Source organism: Onychostoma macrolepis, chromosome 16, assembly GCF_012432095.1.
Source record: "Onychostoma macrolepis isolate SWU-2019 chromosome 16, ASM1243209v1, whole genome shotgun sequence".
Taxonomy (NCBI): Eukaryota; Metazoa; Chordata; class Actinopteri; order Cypriniformes; family Cyprinidae; genus Onychostoma; species Onychostoma macrolepis.
The window spans coordinates 20,938,703-20,960,027 of record NC_081170.1 but is presented as its reverse complement, the minus strand read 5'-3'; the positions used below and the strand labels follow the sequence as shown (position 1 = coordinate 20,960,027).

Below are 21,325 nucleotides of genomic sequence, written 5' to 3'. Positions count from 1 at the left end.
GTTTATGTCATAATTATGACTGTTTTGTCATTATTATGTTATGTCATAATGACTGCCATAACTATGACTCATTTTAAATTAAATAAATTTTGTCAATTTTTATAATATTAATAATTATGACATAATTATAAATTTACCTTTATTCTTTCAACATTATAGTAAAAAGAATAATTACAGAAAACATTAGTTCATATACCTACGTTATGGACTATTTGTTTGTTTGAAATCCAAAATAATTTTACAAATATGTTCATGATATATCTACCTTTATTTACGGTACATTCAAAAGAGAAATGTTTCTTTATGTGCCATAAGAGGGCAGCGTTATAAATATACAGTGAGAACACAGGGACTGGCTCTAGAAATCATGGTGTGGGATCAAAATATATTAATAATGGAAATTAGATACATCTCTATGAATCACAAACTTTGGGTTTGATATTATATCCCAAAGTGTGTATAAGAAGTGAATGCACTTAAGGCATGTGCAAATATGGAGTTTAGGGATATTATCAGTACTGCAATATGGTCTTGAGGTTTGATCTTAACTAATTGAAACTTTTTTATAAGTTGCTTGTTCTGAAGTTGACGTCACATTAAACACATCACAACAGCCGTATCAGTGCAGGAGTTGTCTTACATTTGTTCATTTAGTGACATCTTAATGTGATCTGTGGTATTGCAGCTGACATAAACACTGTCCACAACATCACAACATCATACGTCTTCAGCATCACACTTTTTGCAGATTGTTTCTTTTAATATTTTATTGGGTATATTTACAAACACCAACATGCATAGAGCTGATTCACGGGGAATTACAGAACTCAAGAGTTGGTACAGTACATAATATGCTTTAAGTGTGCTACCAGAGATGGGCATTACCACACAGAGCTACGCAACTCATTACCACACAAAGGTACACACACAGGAGATAGATAGAGAGATAGACAAGTGGAACAGATAAAAAGCAGATCAATAGTATGGTATAGTAACCACAAACAATAAGCACACAATATTTATAATGCAACATAGCCGTTTCTTTCTCCAAAACATATTAAAGAAATTCAAATGTCACAATTATAAATGCACAGTCATAATGAAAATAACAACTACAAGAACTAAAAATAATAATAAACAATGATATAATCGTTATTCATGCATCATTGCAGTTTGCCCTGTGAGGTAAGACTATTACACTAATTATGTTTTTTTGTTTGTTTTTTTTTACACCGAACCCCTGCTGCTTGCTTACTTCTCAAACCATAAGATTTCATTATTATTATTATTTTTTTTTTTAACAGGGACATTAAAGCTCAAGCCAATTACAAAGCTAAATTCTCAAGGAGCTAAATCTCAGACTTTGTTTTCTCCTAAACTATACCCTAAAAACTGTATCAACTGTCCCTTGACATACTCATACATACATAAATTCCATACAGTAATTTTACTTATATATATATACAGCAATGTGAATTGGTTACTGCTACTGTAGCCCACTGCTTTTTTGCTATTGGTTGGAATAATCCAGAAGGCATATCATTACGTGGTGTGATAGGCAAAGCTGTGTTCCATGCGGACTGGCACGCTAACGTGACTTGGTTATTCTTTCATTTTTCAGAATATATTTATGATTAGCAGTGTCAGAGGTGTGACAAAAATTCATACATGTGGGAAACACAGAGGGCCATTTAATGAACAACAATATGCAAGCTCTATTTAAAATCACCTTTCCCACAACAGCCACTAAAATCCTGGCCTATTCCTTTAGCATTTGTAGTCTGAGAGAAAGTATTTGCGCACACAAATAAGTTGTATCGATGAATACCTGACATTTGCTACACACATTCATACACATTCATGCCGGTTTAGTATGTAAACCCTTGATTCAAAGCGTTATACGGATGCAGAATATCAATTCAAAAGAAAATCATGAATGCCATCAATCATATACGGTTTCTCCAGCAACAAGCCTCATAAACAGTACAGTACAGTACAGTACAGAGTATGCATAGTCACTAATCAAGCTCATGGTGATACAGATCTTACCACAGTAGCCATCACACTGTAAGAAATAGAAAAGAATCATCTACACACTACCACTCTAATATGTATATCTGACTGTTACCATTGAGAGTTACAATAATAACGATAAGAGAATAATAATGTCGGTCTTCAAACAGAATGTTTTTTTCTTGGTAAGTGAGATAATAAAAGGGTGTATATAAGGGCATCTTCAGGCAATACCAAGAGTTCATCTATTAATTGTTGGTTGTTCAAATTAGGACAACAAAGTATTAATATTATTACTTTTTTTTTTTAATTTAAATTGTTTTTAGACTGATTAGCCAGTAATTTCTTATTAAATAGCTCAATAAAAATAAAACATTAATTGTCTAATAAATTAAAGAGTTAACTACTAATGCAGCCCCAAAATAACCAAAACTCATGCCTTTGCAATAATGAAGACATGCTTGCCTTTGGGCTGATGATATGGTAAGAAATGGAAGGGGTTTTACACACAGTTTTGGATGAAAATAGGTTGAATATGCATATTGGTTGTTTATTAGACTTAAAATTATCGTGAAATGCTGTTTTACGAATATACGTAACTTTGCGCTGAGCTTTTTAAGTAAAATTCCAGGGCGAGCTGTTTGTTATGGCAACACCTAATAATAAATACACTATGATGGTTTTATTTTTGTTAAACTTTATTCTTATTCATTACCCATTTCTATTTCTTGTTTATCTGTCTATCTATCTTTGTAAAATCTAAATATATATTTATGATTTGTAAAGTTTCCAATATATCACAGAAAATATTCCAGACGTCACAAACCAGGCAACAAGGGTCAGAGATAAACAGATTAACACGTAACACGGCTACTAATAACTACATCTATATATGGTCTTTTTCCTTATACATTATCCCCTGATATTCTTTCACACAAACATACAGGCAAAATTAAAGATAAGTCACATGATAAGTGAAGCATAACCAATGGGAACAAGGCCTTCCTCGTGACCTTGACGACATCGAATCCAGTCGTGGTCCACACCTCCCAACAGGACAAGCTCCTCCCCCTTCCTGAAGCTCAGCTCTGTTCCAGTGCCTGCGTGGTCACACAGAGTTCGAACCATCCTGATGAATCAGAACACAAGACTCAGCATATTGTTGATAGTAAAAGCTTCAGAGACTCTTTTCAGAGACTTATGGATCAACATATTAAACTGTCATAGATGAATCTAACAATGTAAATGTGGTAAAAGGTAATAGCATGTTTTGCTTACACATTGAATATTTGTGTGTACACATCTCATTAATTAATTAAACATAAATGTAAATATTACAATAAAACATTTTTTTTTGTAATATCATGAATTATTCATTTTGAAATATTACATTTTTGACACCACATTTTACAATGTTAACTAACCTTGGCTTGTCATTAAAAAAAAAAGTTATTTGATATTTTAAGAGACTTACTGACCTTGACTCACAGCAGGTTGATATTATGATATGATATCATTTTTTATGATTTTTTCGATGATTTTCATTTTTTTTTTAAATGTTTGTTGGCTTGCATGACTTCAAGTTTACCAAACTATTTTCAAATATTATAAGCCATAAAGCAGTTCTGTTAAAATATTTTTTTCCATGAAATAATTAAAATTGAAACTACAACATATGATTTTCTTCTCAATAAAGTCATTCTTTTAATGAGGCTTTTTCCCTTCAACTTCACATAAAGACTGCTGCTTTACGCTGACATTTTCTCCTTTATTCCCTAAAAAATATTTATGAATTTTAATTCAGAAATTCATGTTTTGCAAATAAGTGAATAAATACATGTCAATAAAAATATACTTACAGTATCTCACAGAAGTGAGTACACCCCTGACATTTTTGTAAATATTTTATTATATCTTTTCATGTGACAACACTGAAGAAATGACACTTTGCTACAATGTAAAGTAGTGAGTGTACAGCTTGTTATAACGGTGTAAATTTGATGTCCCCTCAAAATAACTCAACACACAGCCATTAATGTCTAAACCGCTGGCCACAAATGTGAGTACACCCCTAAGTGAAAATGTACAAATTGGGCCCAAAGTGTCAATATTTTGTGTGGCCACCATTATTTTCCAGCACTGCCTTAACCCTCTTGGGCATGGAGTTCACCAGAGCTTCACAGGTTGCCACTGGAGTCCTCTTCCACTCCTCCATGACGACATCACGGAGCTGGTGGATGTTAGAGACCTTGCGCTCCTCCACCTTCCGTTTGAGGATGCCCCACAGATGCTCAATAGGGTTTAGGTCTGGAGACATGCTTGGCCAGTCCATGACTTTTACCCTCAGCTTCTTTAGCAAAGCAGTGGTCGTCTTGGAGGTGTGTTTGGGGTCGTTATGTTGGAATACTGTCCTGCAGCCCAGTCTCCGAAGGGAGGGCATCATCTTCTGCTTCAGTATGTCACTGTACATGTTGGCATTCATGGTTCCCTCAATGAACTGTAGCTCCCCAGTGCCGGCAGCACTCATGCAGCCCCCATGCAGCCCCAGACCATGACACTCCCACCGCCATGCTTGACTGTTGGCAAGACACACTTGTCTTTGTACTCCTCACCTGGTTGCCACCACACACGCTTGACACCATCTGAACCAAATAAGTTTATCTTGGTCTCATCAGATCACAGGACATGCTTCCAGCAATCCATGTCCTTAGTCTGCTTGTCTTCAGCAAACTGTTTGTGGGCTTTCTAGTGCATCATCTTTAGAAGAGGCTTCCTTCTGGGACAACAGCCATGCAGACCAATCTGATGCAGTATGTGGCGTATGGTCTGAGCACTGACAGGCTGAACCCCCACCCTTTCAACCTCTGCAGCAATGCCGGCAGCACTCATACGTCTATTTCCCAAACACAACCTTTGGATTTGACGCTGAGCACGTGCACTCAACTTTGGTCGACCATGGCGAGGCCTGTTCTGAGTGGAACCTGTCCTGTTAAACCACTGTATGGTCTTAGCCACCGTGCTGCAGCTCAGTTTCAGGGTCTTGGCAATCTTCTTATAGCCTACGCCATCTTTATGTAGAGCAACAATTCTTTTTTTCAGATCCTCAGAGAGTTCTTTGCCATGAGGCAGAGTCCTGCACGCGGGCGGGTACCCGACGGGTGAACCGCAAAAATTGACGTAACAGGTGGAATAATATTGACGTGTCGGGTGCGGTGCGGGTGCGGGTCGGACTGGTGACAGGCACGGGCGGGTTGCGGGTACAATTATAACCAAGACTATTTCGACTTAATCCAGTACACGTTGATAAGCAGCTCCTTTCTTTCAAATTGTCCCATGCTTGTGTTCGCTCGCTCTGTCTGAAGACCGGGCTTCTACAGCGGGATTTGCAAACACTGAGCACTGTAGCCAATGGACAGCTGTATTGACATTGATTGACAGCTAGCCTTTTAGACCTGTTTAAAATAGATTGGTCACATACGCAATAGTTTTATATTGTTTTTACACATTGGATGTTGTGCGAGCTCTCTCTCTCTCTCGATCCTCGACACTGCTGCCAGTCCTACATATTTTTATGCAGCCTATAATGTTGCTTTCTCTCTGTTAACTTGTTGGGCTGCGTGTGTTAAATGTTATTATTAATTTTTAAACGCATTAACGCATTAACTCAGAATGACTTGTTAATTGCTTGTTACATTAAAAATAAAATAAAGGCGTTTTTTCCGCCTTATGTAGATTTAATGCGGGTGCGGTTCGGGTCGCGGTTTTTATGTAAAACGGGTCGGGTCGGGTCCGGAACTAAATTAGTGTTGCTGTCGGATAACGGGTCGGGTATTCGGTTAACTACTGCGGGTGCGGGGCGGGTGCGGGTTTATCAAAAAGGACCCGTGCAGGACTCTGCCATGAGGTGCCATGATGAACTTCCAGTGACCAGTATGAGAGAGTGAGACCGGTAACACCAAATTTAACACACCTGCTCCCCATTCACACCTGAGACCTTGTAACACTAACGAGTCACATGACACCGGGGAGAGAAAATATCCAAATTGGGCCCAATTAGCCATTTTCCCTTAGGGGTGTACTCACTTTTGTGGCCAGCGGTTTAGACATTAATGGCTGTGTGTTGAGTTATTTTGAGGGGACAGCAAATTTACACTGTTATACAAGCTGTACACTCACTACTTTACATTGTAGCAAAGTTTCATTTCTTCAGTGTTGTCACATGAAAAGATATAAAATATTTACAAAAATGTGAGGGGTGTACTCACTTTTGTGAGATACTGTATATAAGTCTATATATATATATATATAGTCATTACATGTATGAATGTATGATTTTCATTTTTATTTATTTATTTTTGTATTTCTGAATAAATGAATAGACAAAAATGAACATTGTGTCATTGACCTAAATAACCACAAGCCCTTCAAAAGCACTTTATTTTTTTACCATAAAAGGTCTGAACTTATCTCATAAAATGCATAAATGTAAATCTGTTAGGAATATGAATAATCTAACAGAAACTTTACCTCAGGGGCTTTGGCTGATCTCTGGTTTCATTAATCTCTTCCTTCTCATCTTCCTCCTTATCTTTGCTTCTCTGGGGCTCTCCCTTCTCAGGCAGAGAACCCTGGCCAAGATAAACTATGCGGGAAAAGACGGATACGCCTGGGGAGAGCCACTGAGATGGACGCCTACAGTATGAAAGAAGATAAAAAAGATACATCACATAAATAAACCTGACAAATCTGGAATATACTAAACAGACAATTAAAAAAAACAACATCTAACCTGCTTGTTGGTGGGTTGTTGGGGCTCTTAGAAGCTCCAAAGAGCCGTCCCAGACCCCAGGGAACAGCAGCTCCACTATCCTTCAAGGAAAGGTCATCTCTTGGTTGCTGCCTGTTTTCATCTGCACTTTTTGGATTCAGCGAGAAGCCATTATTGAAGTCAACGGGTGAGTTTGGACTTTTATCATCCTCTGTGGTGGTAGCCAAACCAAAGTTCTGCCCTAAACGCTCCCCAAAACGCATTACTGCACCCCAGCCTTGCTGAAGAGCCTGGCCTGCCTGCTGGGAAAGGCTTCCGGCATTAAGAGGTATGGAGATCTCATTCCCTTTAAACCATGATAATGGCGGACTGGCTTCCTCCTTGGTGACGCCTGACGACAGCGAAATTGGATTGCGATAGGCTGACAGATCAAGAATGTGACTCGTGAGACCTGAATTAGGATTGTTGTCTAAACCCAAACTGCCATGGTCTTGCTCTAACACGCTTCCAAGATGATGGCCACTTCCTTGGAAAAGCCCCTTGGGTGACAAGTGGAAGCTGAAGTCTTCATTTGGTGGGCTATATATCTCAGATGTGTGACTGGCTGGGGTGAGAGTTGGGGAGGAGGGGTCAAGGTGGTGATGCTGAAACAGCAGGTCGAGGTTAAAGGTCAGAAGAGAGAGAGGCTGCAGTAGGAGGAGAAGCTCCTCGAAAAGAGGCTGGCAAGAAGTTAGTGAGAGACGCATGAAGGAAGTGGGGCGATAATATGTCTCCAACACATCTGTGGGAGTGAGGAAAAAGAAAATACAAAAGGTAAAAATTATGATAAAGAAAAAAAAAAATATAATAAATGTATACTGATATACATTTTTAATTAATAAAAAAAAGCATCACTGGTTAAAACAGATCTACTACTGTGACGCTTAATAAATTCCATTCATTAAGGGTTATCAAACAAATGTATATAATTACATTTTAGTGAGTACTAAAAAAGGGCATTTTGGTAACTTTGTTTTACTCAACAGATAAATCAATACCTTTTAGATTTTTTCCACACGTATTAATTTATTTTGAATGCCAGAAGAACACATTATCCGAACATATCGTTTGTGAAGCCATGATATTTTTTATTTGCTTCAGGAATTTCCCTCAACTATGAGTCACGCAATACCAGGTTTATCAAAACTTCTAGCGAACCTTAATTTTTCAACGTACTGTGGCTTCTTTATTTGCAACTACGATAATTTGTGCTGCGCTTGGTATATTGCGTTGGTCGATGTTGCATCTGTGTTCTTTAATTTGCGCATTGTTAGTAAATCACCAGCAGAAATTTTCCCTCCCATTGGTGTGGTTTTGGAATTGCGCTCTTGCGCTAATATTCCCCGTTTAGCAAAACTGGCCCTATGTCAGTAATTGGTTTGTTGGCAGTCCAAGATGGTCCACTAGCTGCCATTGTTCCAAAAACTAGCTTGAGATGGATTTTCCAGCAAGAAAAACTGGAGAACAGTAAATATAACACTTACCACTGCAGGACTGCAGATGTGAAAGCCAGTAGTCCAGGAGCTTGACACTTCATGACAGATTAGAAGAAGAAAAAATAAATCAATGGAGAATAAAAAGAATAGAGAGACAATCAATATTTTATCCATAAAATCATTTTTTAGATGAGCCAAGGAAAGTTCTGGCTTACTTGAGAAGGCCAAACAGGAATGCGTTGAACTTGTGTCTGCTCTGCTTAAGCTGGGGAAGCCCTGCTACTTTAGTCTGAAGGTTGTGCAAAGCCTGTGTGCTCGGGCCTAAAGAACCATAATAAATGACAATTTTTAAAAGATACATGTAAGTTTTCACAAGCAAACCACTGATTATGAAATGCTAGGAAAGGCAACAGAATGAATGTGTACCATGGTGAACAAAGTATCGAAATCCTGCTAATGCTACAGAAATTATAAGACAATGAATATGAGCAGCAAAAAGAAAGAATACTGAGGGAGAAAACCAAGGAATATTTAAAGATTGGAAGTATGACAGAGATGGGTGAGTCAATACTGCAGGGATTCATGGTGCCAGAAAATAAGAGAACGAAACAAGTGTGAGGATGAGAGATGGAGAGAGAGAAAAATGAAGGTAACTGTCTAGTATGCCAGGTCCAGATGTCTTTTACCTGGTTTGGTGGAGGCCTGAACCAATCCCCAGGGCGAATTTGGCCTTCTGCCTGCAATGAGGTCACTCTGGTGGGGCTTGAGTCCATCAGAGAGCAGGTTGCGCAGAGCTGGGCAAAGGCACTGCAGTACCAGACGACCCAGACAGGGATTTACACTGCTGTCTCCAGAAAGAGTCTGTCAACAGAGGTCAAAAAAGGGCAATGGAAGATAGGCAGACAAGAGGGGGAGAGAGACGGAGAGAATGAATAAAAAAAATATGCAAAGCAATGGAGAAAAAAGATATATAAAGTGTTTAAAATAAATAAAAGAGGTAGGGAGAGGGAATATGAAAATAGGAGAAAGAGGTGAACGGAGCATGAGGTTAGTGTGAAAATAAGTTATTCGCAAAGCTCATGTTTATGAACTTTGAAGTACCTTATCTACTGAGTGAAACTGAAGAAAGAAAACGGAAGAGATAAGCCAAGTGCATGGAAGTGGCATGGAGAGAGAGGAAAAAACAGGTACGGTTTACTAATTCTATTAATGTTCAATTTTACTTTTCTGTGGGAATGTTTATCTTAAACTAATGTGGAGTTTAAGATGCCAAGTTTGAGAACAAACGTTTGCGCAAAACTGACCTTCTGTACAACAGTCCTGGAGGAACTGAACTGAGCCAAAATGGCTTCCACTGCCACACTGACTGAATTGACAAGAGCTGACAAGAGACAGAACACATAAAATGTCAACAATTATTTATAAAATCAAAATAAAGACAAATATGGACCAAATGTTTCTGAGGTATACTATACTGTATTACTTTTCTTTTCTTGCAGGCAGGCAGAGGACAGCCCTTCAGCACTCAGTGAGGGCCTCACGTCTTCTCCCATCCAGGCCGCGTTCTTCTGCTCAGAGCCAGCAAATGAGAAGCTGCGAACAGCTATTACGAGGAAAAGACAGCAGGGTGGGGTTAGAAACTCGATTAGCAGAAGATAATGTATTACAGTTGATCTTGAGCCAATCCAGTGCAGTACATGACAGCAGCTCATGAGGAACGTGTATAGATCTGATACAAATATTAATGAATAAATTATGAAAGATATTTATTCATTTCAGTCATATTTGGACTTGATTTGACATATTTGGGTTTGTCACATGCAAAAGCAAAACATGCTGAGCAGCATAAAAAATAAACACCAATGCCTTTAAAATCAACAAAAATATTCGGTAAATGTCTGGGGTAAAAAAAAAATAATAATAATATAGAAAGCATATAAAATAATTAAAATTTAAAAATTTAAATTTAAATATTGTACAGCCGTAAACAAAAACTATTTTCAAAAAGTTTAAATGAGAGCAATAAGTATATTTATATAAAATAATTAATTTACTTAATTTATAATCAAATATTTCAAGCACAGTTGACCAGTAAAAAAAATTACAAAAATAAGCCACATATTATCATTTAAGGTTTTGATGCCATCATGCAACAGACAACCACATATTTCACACAGACAGTGCTACAATATCCACAGAATATGAATGGAGACACAGCGACAAATAGACATGGTGCTTTTACAATCTAAGAAAGTGGAAAGAAGAGGAGGAATGTGAGAGAAATGAGAATGCACTGATCTCTTACTCAAAGTGAGCGGTGGTGGACTCTGCTGAGAGTGAAGTATGGGGACCGATGGCTCCCGCAGAGGGGCTTGAACAGGGGGTGTGTACAAATAAGGGTAGTATAGGGGGGCGGCAAGGGCAGGAAGGGTGTGACTGCGGGGGAACAAGGGTGAACAGAGACGGGCAACATCTGTGCCTGGAACTGGAGGCCCGGACCTGTGGGGAGGCGAGATGGCTCCTACGGGGGAAAGCCGTGGGGGGGCACCTTTATGCAAGGGGCAGTTTTTGGGGTGATAAAGGTAGTAAGCAGGGAAAGATACAAGCTGCTGTTTGTTCTGTGTTGTGTTTTCATTGCTGTTGTGGTCAAAAAACGGGTTTATTGGTGGTTTTGAGTCATCAATGTTATCTGAGTTCAAATCAAACAGCGAGTCGACATCGTTATAACTGTTTTTGTTTGCATAGCTCCGATTTTTGAGGTTCCGCATAGTTATGTAAGTCTGCATGTCAATGTTTTTGTACGGCGTTATGTCGCCCTCAGTGAGAGTGTTAATGTCAGTTGGTGGTTCAGGGTCAGTGAACAGCTTCAGGCTCCTTCTTGTGTATCTGGCATCACTGTAAAGTGAATCATCATTTCTGATTGAATCGACTCCACTGTTATGTGGACAGAAGCTGTTTTTTGTGCTGTCAAGATCATGCCCACAGATGTATAAAGAGTCTAGGAAGCTGTCAGCATGATTACAGCGGTGGTACAGAGAATCCATGTTACCATTGAGATCATTTTCTTGTTTACAGAACAAAAACGTATTGTTTTCTGGGCCAGCACAGTACAGGGAGTCAGTATAGTCATCTTTGCTGCAGTCAAAAGTGGAATTTATGCATAACGGGTTTGAGATGTTTATAGAACCCTCACAATGGGTCACGGCACGATCCCTGTTAGTGTCAGTGTAGTAAAACTGGGACAGGGGAGCAGAGTGCAGGTAATAAGGTGAGGTCAGGGAGAGGGACAAGGGAGGTGAGGACACTTTTACAGTTATTATGGGTGAAGAATTATGAGAGTATAACAATGGAGGAGAGTCAGAATCGAAAGGATGGGCAGAATGGTAAAACAGCAAACAGTGAAGAAAGAGGGAGAAAAAGAGAGAATGGAAAAAATGTTAGTGTCATTTAGAAGAAGAGAGAATGCACTTATGATGAAACAGATGAAAGAGAACTCCTTCAAACATTCAATATGCTGTATGTAAAGAGTATTTTTTACGGTGGCCGAGAGAACTCAACGCGCTGCAAATAGAAAAAAACACCTGCAAATTAAGAAAACAACTTCATCAATTTGACAACACATGCGCTACAAATGTTTACAACACAACCAAATAAAGAAACACACTGCAAATACTAACACAAGAAAACAAAGGAACGCGCTGCAAATAAAATTCTTTATTGGGTTGTGTTGTGAGCATTTGCAGTGCATTTCTTTATCTGTTTGTGTTGTGAACATTTGCAGCACCTGCTGTCAAACTGATGAAGATGTTTTCTTGATTTGCTGGTGCTTTTTCTATTTGCATGTGTTTTCTGAAGTTGCAGCGTGTTGAGCTCTCTCGGCCACCGTAATTTTCTGTGTTATAATAATCATACAAACATTACAACACTGCACAACATGCCATAGTGCATGGGGAAATATGTATATTACTCATTGTCTAAAGATGCGAACATTTAGATAATAATAATAAATTTGTATCTGGACTGCATATTTTATGCCGCTCGTAGTGTTTCACAGGTCAGAACATTAAAAAAAATATTAATTGTATTAATATAGTAGTAAATACAAATCCATAAGCTAATCAGTGAAGTACTCCAAATTTCCTTCGTATAACTGCACGGAGTAATGCATGCCAGACTTTTGTATCTTTTCATTGCTGTTTTTTTTTCACTAAAACAAACACAAACACAAACACACACACAAACACACACACACAAAAACACTACAATTTTCAGCACATGATATGCAAAGCCTACTAGCACTTTATCTGATCTCTAAACATTCGACCGTGTGCGGGAAAGCAGTCTCTATCTAGGATCTCACTAGGATCAAATTTCACCTGGAATGGCAACTTTGCCTTGAAAGACAAGCTACAAGGCCTAACCGTCTTGAAAATAAGCTCTTTCAGATCTAGAACTCCTTCTGATTCATATCAGTAGATTGCATGTTGTATTTCAATGGTTATGCTGTTTATGTGTTATAAAATTGAATCATACAATTCCCAGTCAGTCAAAAAATTTACATTTTCATCATACAGTACACATTTAATTATGATTTATACACAAAAAAAATTCTACTTTACCTTAACTTGCCAGATATCTCCCTTTCTCAAATGAAGTCAGTTTGACTCAGCACTTCCTGTTTCCCTGTCGCTGTATTGTGATTGGTGTAAAGGTCTGAGTCACACCTTTTCTACACTTAAAGGCACAAGGTCATGTTCTTGAGCTGACTGACACAGCCAGAAATATGAGTCGTGAAGGATGTAAAGATTCAATAAACAGCGATTTACTAACACAAAATAAAACAAAAGTACACAAGTTGAAGAACTAAACACCAAAGCTAAATTCATGAATACTAATATCCATGAATAAGATGAATAGTGCTTATATTGCCAAAGCATGGGTTAGCAGAGTAGTATGATGTGCTAACCTTGTAAACAAAAATGAGGGCTCCCTCAAATGTATTTGCTACTCAATTTACAGGCACATTAGAGGCCATTTATATCTGAAGTCAAAAGTGAAGTAACCTGATCCAAGCAAATTAGCCTTTTCCATTTGGCAGATAAACAGTGCAGAAAAGAGCAGAGCAAAAGAGAAATGGCAAATTAAAAATAAAATAATGCAATGAGAGAATAACAAGCACAGGAGTATCAATTTAATAATAGGAAAAAACAAGGCATGTCAGAAAAGCAAGGTTGAGGAGAGAAGCAGAGAAGTGTGGGGTGTGCATTATGACTTTTGTGTGAGACAATATTTGTGATAGTAATATCATTTCAAGTTTTGAAATGCCAATTTGTTTGACTTTAGCTTAGCTAAAATAGAAACTACTGACTGAAAAATAGGAATGTTGACAGAGGAAAGTATGATACATAATGTGTGCCAGCCAGGGCAAAGGAAGAGAGGATGAGAGAAAAAAGGAATTAGCCTGCTGAGGAGGATGAATAATTAAAAGCTTTGTGACATCATGAGAAACAACACAGCATTAAGCCTGCTGCATTCTGAAGTTCCCTCCAGTCTTGCTCTGCTGATTCATCTACCCATCTGCCTGCGTGACTCTCATCTTGGCTTACCACTTTCCATGTCATCAGATTACTGTTCTTTTACTTTCTCCTTAATATTCCTCTGAATTTGCACTGTTTTATTGTGTAGATGTACTAAGACAAAACATGAACTATATTTATGAAATGCAACTTTACCTGATGTTCTGGTTTCCAAAGTCCATGCTCCATCTGCCATTCCCCTAACTTCCACTTTATCTTCATCATCCGTCTTCTTGGTGTGAGCAGCTTTATCTCTTTCATCACAAATAGTCCTCAGGCTGCCTTCACTTACTGAACAGCCAATTTGTTGGGACACTTTGGGTTCTGCTGGGCAATCTTCTTGTATATTCAGGCGGCACATTTCCCTAAAGAGGGACAATGAGGCAGGAGTGGGTGGCGGCTGAAGAAATGAGGCTTGTGCTTGGGAAGTATATTCCCAGCCATCCCCATCAATCTTCTCTCTTCTCCATTTGAGGTTGTACAGGAAATCAGGGTCTGGGGTGATAACATTTGGATCAGGTTCTGGTTGAACAGGAGCTGGCAGGGAGCTCTGTTTGCTTCTGTTGCGTAATTCTTTAAAGGTTGTGACTTTTGAGCCTGAAGCTGAAGCTGGGCCTTTTTGCAACATGCCATCGTTCGACGATTTTCGCATCTCAAGAGGTGGCGACTGTATATCTGGGGTGAAGGCTATCAGCCAGTCAAACCTATCTGGGCGAGATGCATTGGCAGGCAGAGTGCAAGGCTTGAGAGGAGGAAGTTCAGGAGGACTGGAGGAAATTGGTGGACAAGGGGGCAATGGTCGTGGAGGTGGAGGAGGAGGGGTATCTGAAATCACTGAAGTATAATCAAAACTTCCAAAGCTAACATTCGGGATGTTTGTATGGCTAAGATCAGTGCTGTAATATGAGTTGGAAGATAGGCTAACATGGGATCCAAAACCACAGCTGCAGCTATGATTACAGTGTCCACCATTTCTCTTACGTCGTCTTGCCATTTCTGTGAAAGATGTTGTCCTGTTTGCTTCCTTCTGTTCATCTTTACAAACTTCCTTTTCACTGAGAGTATCTAATTCATTTACATCTGTAGACCTGTCTTTCCCAAATCTGGATCCTTCGCTCAATCTGGAATGCAACCCCTTATCTACACTTTCTTCCTTGTGTGTCCTGTTTACACTGATTTCTCCGATCTGACAGACATCAGACATTGGCTGTTGCTCATTCTCCAGGACAACATCTACACAGACACCCAACTCGGGACTAAGTTTAAGCAATTCAGCTTGGGTGAGGCCTGCTAGCGCAAGCAACTTTCGGATTTCCACATCCAGAGCGTGAAAAGATGGAGGTGGCGGGAGTGATGGTGGAGGTGGAATAGCTGGAGGCGAGGACATTGCAGGTGGAGGTGGCAATGGAGGAGGTCTGGACGTTGGCGGTGGAAGGGACAGAGGAGTCTTTTCTCTTTCAAGCTCAGCAAGTCTCAGAGCCTCTAGACGGGCTTTATGACGTCTTCTCGGAGGAGGAATGGGTGGTTTGGGGGAGGTGAGAGCAGGTCTGTCTGTATTTAGGGTGAAGTAGGGCACAGGCTGTGATGGAGGAGGAGGAAGGGCAGGAGGTTTCAAAGCTGGGGGTGAGGATGACAATGCAGACAAGGTAGGAACAGGGACACTTGTAGAGAAATTAGTAGCGTCATTGGTGGAAGAGACTGAGAAGACATGTCCGCTTATGTTCTCATATGTGTGTGATTCTGGGTGAGCACTCACATGCCTCGTTGGAGGTTTTGGGGGCCGAGGAGGAGGCTCCAATGGCGATGGAGCAAGTGAATCAGAGGCAGGGGTTTCATCAAGATCAGAAGGAGCTGTCATATCTACCCCTGCATCAGAAAATTCCTGGGATTCACTTGATTTGTTGCTTTTATACAACTTCCATGGAATGTCAATGTTGCCCATTTCATCCAAAACTCCAGTGATATCCTCATCGTCAAAGTCTAACCCTTCCTCCTGAAGTTTCACAAGATAAGCCAACTTCACCTCTTTGTTAACCCTCTGAAGCTTCTGCTGGTGATCCAATCTATCTCTGACAATCAGCTCACCATCCAGTTCCCAGTGTGCCAGCCTAACAATGCGGTAGAACAGATCCACTTTTCCCAACTCTTCTATGGAGTCTAAAAAATGGAGGAGATCCACTTTAACACATTTTCCTTTTTCTGATCCCTTGCTATCTATGTAGTCAGAGGACGGAGAGCAAGGGGCTGAGGGATAGCCTTCATCAGAAGAGCAAGGTGATCTTGCAGAAGTGTTGAGATCCAGTGGTAAGACATTGGACTGAAAGGCAGGGCAGTTGGAAACCGGGGAACAAGATGATGGATAGCATTCAGTGGCCTCTTGGTCCTGGGATGACAATGAAAATGTCTCAGGACAGTCACACTCCAGATCTGAGCAGCTGCTGATGGATGTGGATGAAGATGAGGTAGAAGATGTAAGGGAGAAGTCCAGCATGGATTCTGGACAGTTGCAGCAAGAAGGGACAAGAGTATCATCATCATCGTCGTCATCTTCATCATCTTCACCATCTTCACCATTACAATTGCCGTTGCCATTCTCATCAACATTAGCTTTCACATTCACACTACAGTCATCATTTTTGAGCTGACCATCCTCTTTTTCATCCACATTGCCATTGTCCTCCTCTTTCTCCTCCACTGGGATGACAAGAGGTTGCTTTACCTCTGGCTTACTCTCATCTTCTTTGATGTCTTGTTTTGGAACTGCCAATTCCTTCTGTGGAGGTGGCGGTGGTGGCATCTTCATTTGTTGCCTGATGTTTACGGTGTTATTGTTGTTATGGTTGTGATTAAAAAGGCTGTTGCTATCCTGAGGTGAATGGCCATCACAACACAGACAAGGTAGGCTGGGCTCATTGCAGTTTGGATCCACAGCTGGGACTAGGTTTGATACAGTGTGTCCACTTTTTGGTTTTGAGATTGCTGGTATTGCGTGAGCACCATTCTTCTGTGGCCGCACCAGTTTGGACTGAACCACTGGGGCTCGTGCACCTTGACCAGGGCCCTTCAACCTGGAAGACTCAGGTGGTCCCCGAGTGCCACGACGAGGAGATGAAGATACCGTGTTTATGTTTTTGTCCTCCCTCTTAGCCCCTTGGCTTGGTTTTACCTCTGTGCGCTTATTGACAAACCTGCGGGAACGAGGGGGCACAGAGGGACGAGAGGATGGGTGCATGGTGGGATAGTTTTTATGTCCTGATTATTATTCTGATGTTTTTCTAAGGAGTTTGTAAACATATGGGGTCACATCTTGGATCTAGTTAGTACCTGAAATATCAAGAAAGACAGATTTTGTTTAGAAACACAAAAATGTACAACCTTTCTTGAGCAACATAACAAAAAATTGTTCACAGTTTAGCATCACCTAGTAAACATAGATACCATAGATCAAGTAGCACTTCTCTGTTGCTCCAAGACTAATATTTAACATATTATTTCCAATTTCTCAAAGCATAAAAATGTATACACTATTCTCTGTCACTGAAACACGTGTACTTATCGTACACACCAGCTTTGGAGAAACTGCTTGCATGCTCAGCACTAATATGCAATTGCTTGTCTAACAAATAATACAATTTTAATAATAATTTCAATAATAATCATTATTTTATTTATAATTTTAATAATAATGCTATATAACAGTATTTCATTTAGGCATATTATATCAATATTATTAAAATAACACATTATCTTTAAGACTAAAGAAAAATGCCTACTAATTACATTAAAAGCTTGGCATCTTTTCAGTCTATTATTGCATTCACCCAAGCCATGATGACCTCAGATAAGAACAAATTTGTATTCATTTAGTCTATATTCCCATGCCCATAACAGAGAGAACAAAATTATTATAGCCTACATATAAGCCAATCAACATGTCCTTAACATATCCAGAAATCTCTTTATGCTCCTATCAAAAATCTGTGCCTTTTCTCTGCGTGAGGCATGTGGAGCAGAAAATCATAGCAATGACTAACGCTGTTTTTGCTCTTCATGAACACCGTAGGCAATGCACTGCTCGCGCCCAATGTCCTTGGATACAGAGGATGTAAATCTAGGCCTAGCGCTTGTTTAGTAAATAAACTCATGATTGAAATTAATATAATACAATATCTGAACATCACGTAATACAAGACGCTGTTGTGTATTATTTATTTGTTGGTGGCTAATATATTAAATATTTATAGAGAGTATTAAAATGATGTCTAATAAGATGTGATGACATACGAGTTGTGATGACACCTCCTCTGTAGATATTAATGGTACTGTATGAATCACGATCATAACGTATCTGTTTGTGATATATCTTAGAATACCTCACCTTATAAACAAAACAACAGATTCATCAGCAAAACCCGGCAATAAAACAAAACGCACAAAATCCAGCAGACAATACAATACGAAAGAATTACCTAATTTCCAGAAGGATGTAAAGGACGCGTTCTTCTTGATCTCGATCTCTATTCCATCGCACAAGCCATGACTCTGAAATTATACGCCGTTCTTCTCCTTCCTCCTGTCTATCGCTCCGTCATCCACCCTCCCTTCCTCCCCCTCTTCTCTCCTCCTCTCTCTCATCCCATCCTGAGACCACACCCCTCAGCAGCATCTCTTCTCTGCCTGGACCAAACCGAGAGCAGCGAGCCCACAAAACTTCGCTAGCACACACTCATTCAAACACCTCTTCACACAGAAAAGTGCATGGTAAAAGAATATTAATCAGATTTCTTTATTAAAAGCACATTGCTCGTCTTTCTACAATCCAAATTTACAGCAATGATGGGGACATTCTGGTATAGTGTATAAATGTACAGTACAACCTATCGTGAATTATTGACAGCACAATAAACTGTAGCACGTTTGTTGTGAAAGCTTGTTAATTACTCATTGTTTTTCCATTTTAATTAAGTTAAAATAATCTTAATGTTTTAACTGTCATGTGCTCATTCAGCCTGTTTAACGTTACCCCACAATACATGTTATGAGTACGTCTCTTCATTTTGACATGGTTTTATAATGTTGGTTGAGACATATGACATTTTAATAGTCAGACATAACAGAGAGTCCATCATAATAATTGACTGTTAAAATACCACGTGTTAGATTGTGTCATTTACTGTGTACTGTACTCTATATGAAGTGCTTTCAAGGACACAGCTCAGGGCAGGCAATAGTATGACAAAAGATAAATAAATAAATTGGTCAAGTATTGGAATTGTTTTTACACAATGTCCAATGTATCCTTTTTTTAAGCATTAACAGTATTTGTTAATCTAGCAGTGATTATGTTCTCCATTTACTATTTCAGTGAAGTGGAAGAATTTAATAGGGTGATAGAGAAACAACTGAGAAAAGAGGGGAGAGCATCCAGGTGGTGGTAGTGCTGCTGCATACATCACAACGTGTGCTTTAAATATTCAAAGTCATGTCAATAATATGTTATTTCTATTCAGATTTCTTGCATCTCTCTCTATTATTTTTTTTCTCAGTTCAGATGGGCTTTATTGACATGAATGTTTCAAGAACCTTTGTTCCCACAACATCAAAATAAAAATTTTCCAAATCTTTGAACAGTATGCAATAATAGTATTATGAACATTAATTGGTATGAAGATTGATATAATTATTTTTGGATCAAATATGTGTGTGCGCTCTGTGGTAACTAAGATCTTTTCAATATGAAATTTAAAATTAGAGAGTATAACATGTTCAACTAAATGTTCCTTATTTCATTCACTTCTCTCTCTTTCTCTCTCTTAGGAGTCAGTGAAGAAGTCGTCCATGAAGTTCTTTCTATGTGGTTCACGTCATGAACAAATTTGTTTTTGTGTGTGTTCAAGTTCAACTGTTGTAATATACTATTTTATAAAATATACACAATATTAAATCTACCCCAGAGTCATCCTTGTGTCTTCCCTCTGTACTTGAAAATGTGGTTGATCTAGTGACTGAAAAGACTATACCATCAGGATTCCTTGTTTATTTTACTTGAGTTATTATATTATGCTACTTAGACCCAATAATTACTCAACATTCCTAGGAACCAGGTTTAATTGCAATAAAGAAAGTAGTATTTGGGTGTAATAAAACTTTTAAAAAACTCTAAAATTCTAATGTAGTTAAAACTGGGTGGAAATACTGCCTTAGTGGCACTTTTTTCAGTCCTCCAAAACTAGGAGAAGGGTCTGTCTGCAGACTGCAAGAGAGGGGCGTAACTGGAAGGAGGCGTAACTTGAAGAAAGGGGCGTAACTTGAAGTTGTCCAAATCACACAGAACCACGCGAGATGTCAAAACGAGATGTTGTCGGGCTGCGTCCGAAACCGCATACTTTCTTCAATAAGTACTTACTTAACGAGCGCTAAAAGAGTACATACTCTACAGCCTGAATGCGTTAATTATGAATGCGATTTGGATATCATCCGTTATGTTGACGTTATCACGTGACCTAAGACGTTATAACAAGCGCAACAAAAGATATGAGTGACAGGTTTAATTTTTAATTTCATCTAAATTTGCTCATTTTGTGGTCTTGTTGAAGAAACAGCTGCCCTTTTATTTTGTGATTGTAGTAGTCAATACATTTTGTGTTGATTTAAGTTCTTATATTTGTAACTCCACTAATGTGATCCACAGTTTTATCCTTAAAGCATTTTTTATTTTATTTTTATTACAAAAACCCAAAATTGTTATCTCTTGAATATTTTAATTATTTTATCATCCACAAGCAAACGTGGCTTAAATCTCCTGTTTTCTTTTTTCTTGTTGAATTTAACTTTCTTGTTTCATCCCTCGCTTCTAAAAAAAATCGTCATGATGAATTATTCAAAGATATTTAACCTCGTCACTGTGCTTTTTTTTCTGTGTATATTATCTCATACTATGATGAACGCATGACATTTTTGTTTACCGTTTTATGCCATTTATGATTGTTCATTGTTAGATACAACCATCTTTCCCTGATCTTTTATGTAATAAGTTCGGCAATAATAAAAAAAAGAGAGACAGGTGCACTAACACCTCATATCATCACTAACTCAACAATCTAGTACGGTTTTCCTCAGCGTTTGAGATGTCAGCACAAAGGACATGTCGGGCAGCTGCTCGAAGATCTCGCCTTTGGAGAAGACTGTTGATTTTATACTCTAAAAATGTAAGTATTTGTACTTTAAATTAAGATTACCCCAGAATGAATTGCATCATTTTCCCACCCCAACACTTACACGCAATAATAATGATAAGTGCTAACCAATAATTATAATTTTTTTTAAACTTAAAATGACAAACAAGTAAAACAAGCAAAACTTAATTTTTGTCGTGACATGGCTATACATGAATATACACTAGTTGAACAAATGCAGTCGAAGTGAATACATCAATTTTCAGTCAAGCAATTAATACATTAAAATATATTTTTATTTAATGACAACAATAAGAA

General features: G+C 38.7%; 1 protein-coding gene across 3 annotated transcripts; it reads right to left on the bottom strand.

The window, feature by feature from the left end:
* Positions 1-37: 37 nt before the first annotated feature.
* On the bottom strand, positions 38-18,438 carry rusc1 (RUN and SH3 domain containing 1). Of its 3 annotated transcripts, XM_058747211.1 has the most exons (12): positions 18,302-18,438; positions 13,989-17,156; positions 10,562-11,560; positions 9,740-9,859; positions 9,561-9,637; positions 9,358-9,375; positions 8,943-9,117; positions 8,472-8,577; positions 8,305-8,351; positions 6,803-7,562; positions 6,541-6,705; positions 38-3,142 (listed from the first exon to the last, which is right to left on the bottom strand). In XM_058747211.1, exons 2-12 carry the CDS (start codon positions 17,062-17,064, stop codon positions 2,977-2,979), a joined length of 5,709 nt encoding a protein of 1,902 aa, XP_058603194.1. In that variant the 5' UTR covers positions 17,065-17,156; positions 18,302-18,438; the 3' UTR covers positions 38-2,976. The 3 variants fall into 3 exon arrangements, with proteins under 3 accessions (XP_058603194.1, XP_058603195.1, XP_058603196.1); XM_058747212.1 differs by lacking the exon at positions 9,358-9,375 and having other exon boundaries at positions 39-3,142; XM_058747213.1 differs by lacking the exon at positions 10,562-11,560 and having other exon boundaries at positions 43-3,142.
* Positions 18,439-21,325: the final 2,887 nt, after the last annotated feature.